The sequence below is a fragment of the Priapulus caudatus genome, unplaced genomic scaffold (genome assembly GCF_000485595.1).
Source record: "Priapulus caudatus unplaced genomic scaffold, Priapulus_caudatus-5.0.1 Scaffold444, whole genome shotgun sequence".
NCBI lineage: Eukaryota > Metazoa > Priapulida > Priapulimorpha > Priapulimorphida > Priapulidae > Priapulus > Priapulus caudatus.
In genome coordinates, this window is record NW_014577505.1 from 191,367 (window position 1) to 193,697 (window position 2,331).

The 2,331-nt window shown below is 40.8% G+C and overlaps 1 protein-coding gene across 1 annotated transcript in view; it reads right to left on the reverse strand.

Moving 5' to 3' along the window:
- Positions 1 to 1,468: 1,468 nt before the first annotated feature.
- LOC106810475 (chromosome transmission fidelity protein 18 homolog) overlaps positions 1,469 to 2,331 on the reverse strand; it is a 20,535-nt gene continuing 19,672 nt past the window's right edge. Inside the window, exon 11 of the mRNA XM_014813853.1 lies at positions 1,469 to 1,531. Coding sequence (XP_014669339.1) covers positions 1,469 to 1,531 — 63 coding nt within the window. The remainder of the gene's footprint in view (positions 1,532 to 2,331) is intronic.

Here is a 2,331-nt window from a genome sequence, read left to right on the forward strand (position 1 = left end):
GCCTCAGTTCTCCAACGTATGTCTGGCCTTGTCTGTGTAATGTAAGGTGTAATCTGGTATTTATGTTCAGAGCTTCTTGCCATTGTAAGGCACACCACATTTTGAAACAGCATTATCGTTGTTAGATTGTGATTCAATTGCTTTACGTTGCTGCTTCGGTTCTTGATTGCAGTTGTATCTGGCCCATGTTTATAAGCCTGCAATCTTATTTATGTGTCGGTATGTTTATTTTCCTACCTCGCTAGTCATCTTGGGGTTTTGCTTTGGGTGGACGGTCCGTCATTTGGACCCTTCACTTCTCCTTAGCGTGTGTATAGGCATCATCTTATACGTACGCGCGGTATCGATCATCGCGCGTCAGGTGCACTTCACACCTGGTTACCACGCCAGCCGGCGTCGTGTGAAATACTGGTTGAACAACTGACTTGTTCCTGGATATGCTAATTGATTGGTGAGCTCGGTTCGCCGTCTACCTCGTGTACTAACTCTAATATCTCGCGAACAGTTTGAGTTACATTTCTAAAATTCTAGACACATATAAACACATGTGTTAGCTATGATTTCTGTGATTTTTGAGTTTATTGAAGCACGAATAGTGTAATTAATTACCAGAAATATACGTACGCGCGGTATCGATCATCGCACCTGGTTACCACGCCAGCCGGCGTCGTGTGAAATACTGGTTGAACAACTGACTTGTTCCTGGATATGCTAATTGATTGGTGAGCTCGGTTCGCCGTCTACCTCGTGTACTAACTCTAATATCTCGCGAACAGTTTGAGTTACATTTATAAAATTCTAGACACATATAAACACATGTGTTAGCTATGGTTTCTGTGATTTTTGAGTTTATTGAAGCACGAATAGTGTAATTAATTACCAGAAATATACGTACGCGCGGTATCGATCATCGCACCTGGTTACCACGCCAGCCGGCGTCGTGTGAAATACTGGTTGAACAACTGACTTGTAGCCAGTTCCTGGATATGCTAATTGATTGGAAACGAGATCTTGTCTGCTTATTGTTGTTGTTAAACAGATTTGTGTTCGGATTGACTAATCGCGGCGCGTGCCGTGTGTGCGTGTGCGCGCGCGCTTGTGTGTGTGTGTGTGTGTGCGCGCGCTTGTGTGGGCGTGTGCGTGTGCGCTTGTGTGCGCGCGTGTGTGTGTGTGTGTGTGTAATGTTCAATGACAATTACCAAATGAAAAGAAGCGGGAACTTGTATTTGACTACAAGAGAGATAGAGAGAGAGAGAGAGAGATCTAGAGTGAAATGAAGCATTGTGGAAATTTTTGAATTCAATAAACAATAAACACTGAACACGTAACATTTCTTTTAATCAGCGTATAACGCATACACGGCAAGCGCCGCGATTAGTCAATCCGAACACAAATCTGTTTAACAACAACAATACGCAGACAAGATCTCGTTTGCAATCAATTAGCATATCCAGGAACTGGCTACACGTCAGTTGTTCAACCAGTATTTCACACGACGCCGGCTGGCGTGGTAACCAGGTGCGAAGTGCACCTGACGCGGGATAATCGATACCGCGCGTACGTATATTTCTGGTAATTAATTAAATTAATCGTGCTTTAATAAACTCAAAATTCACAGAAATCATGGCTAACACATGTGTTTATATGTACCTAGAATTTTAGAAATGTAACTCAAATCGTTCGCGAGATATTAGCCTCTGACGATACCGCGCGTATATTAGCTAGCCTATATGACGATACCGCGCGTACGTATATTTCTGGTAATTAATTACACTATTCGTGCTTCAATAAACTCAAAAATTACATAAATCATAGCTAAGACATGTGTTTATATGTACCTAGAATTTTAGAAATGTAACTCAAATCGTTCGCGAGATATTAGCCTCTGACGATACCGTGTGTATATTAGCCTATATGACGATACCGCGCGTACATATATTTCTGGTAATTCATTAAACTATTCGTGCTTCAATAAACTCAAATTTCACAGAAATCATAGCTAAGACATGTGTTTATATGTACCTAGAATTTTAGAAATGTAACTCAAATCGTTCGCGAGATATTAGCCTATGACGATACTGCGCGTATATTAGCCTATATGACGATACCGCGCGTACGTATATTTCTGGTAATTAATTACACTATTCGTGCTTCAATAAACTCAAAAATCACAGAAATCATAGCTAAGACATGTGTTTATATGTATCTAGAATTTTAGAAATGTAACTCAAATCGTTCGCGAGATATTAGCCTATGACGATACTGCGCGTATATTAGCCTATATGACGATACCGCGCGTATACGTATATTTCTGGTAATTAATCTTGTAAT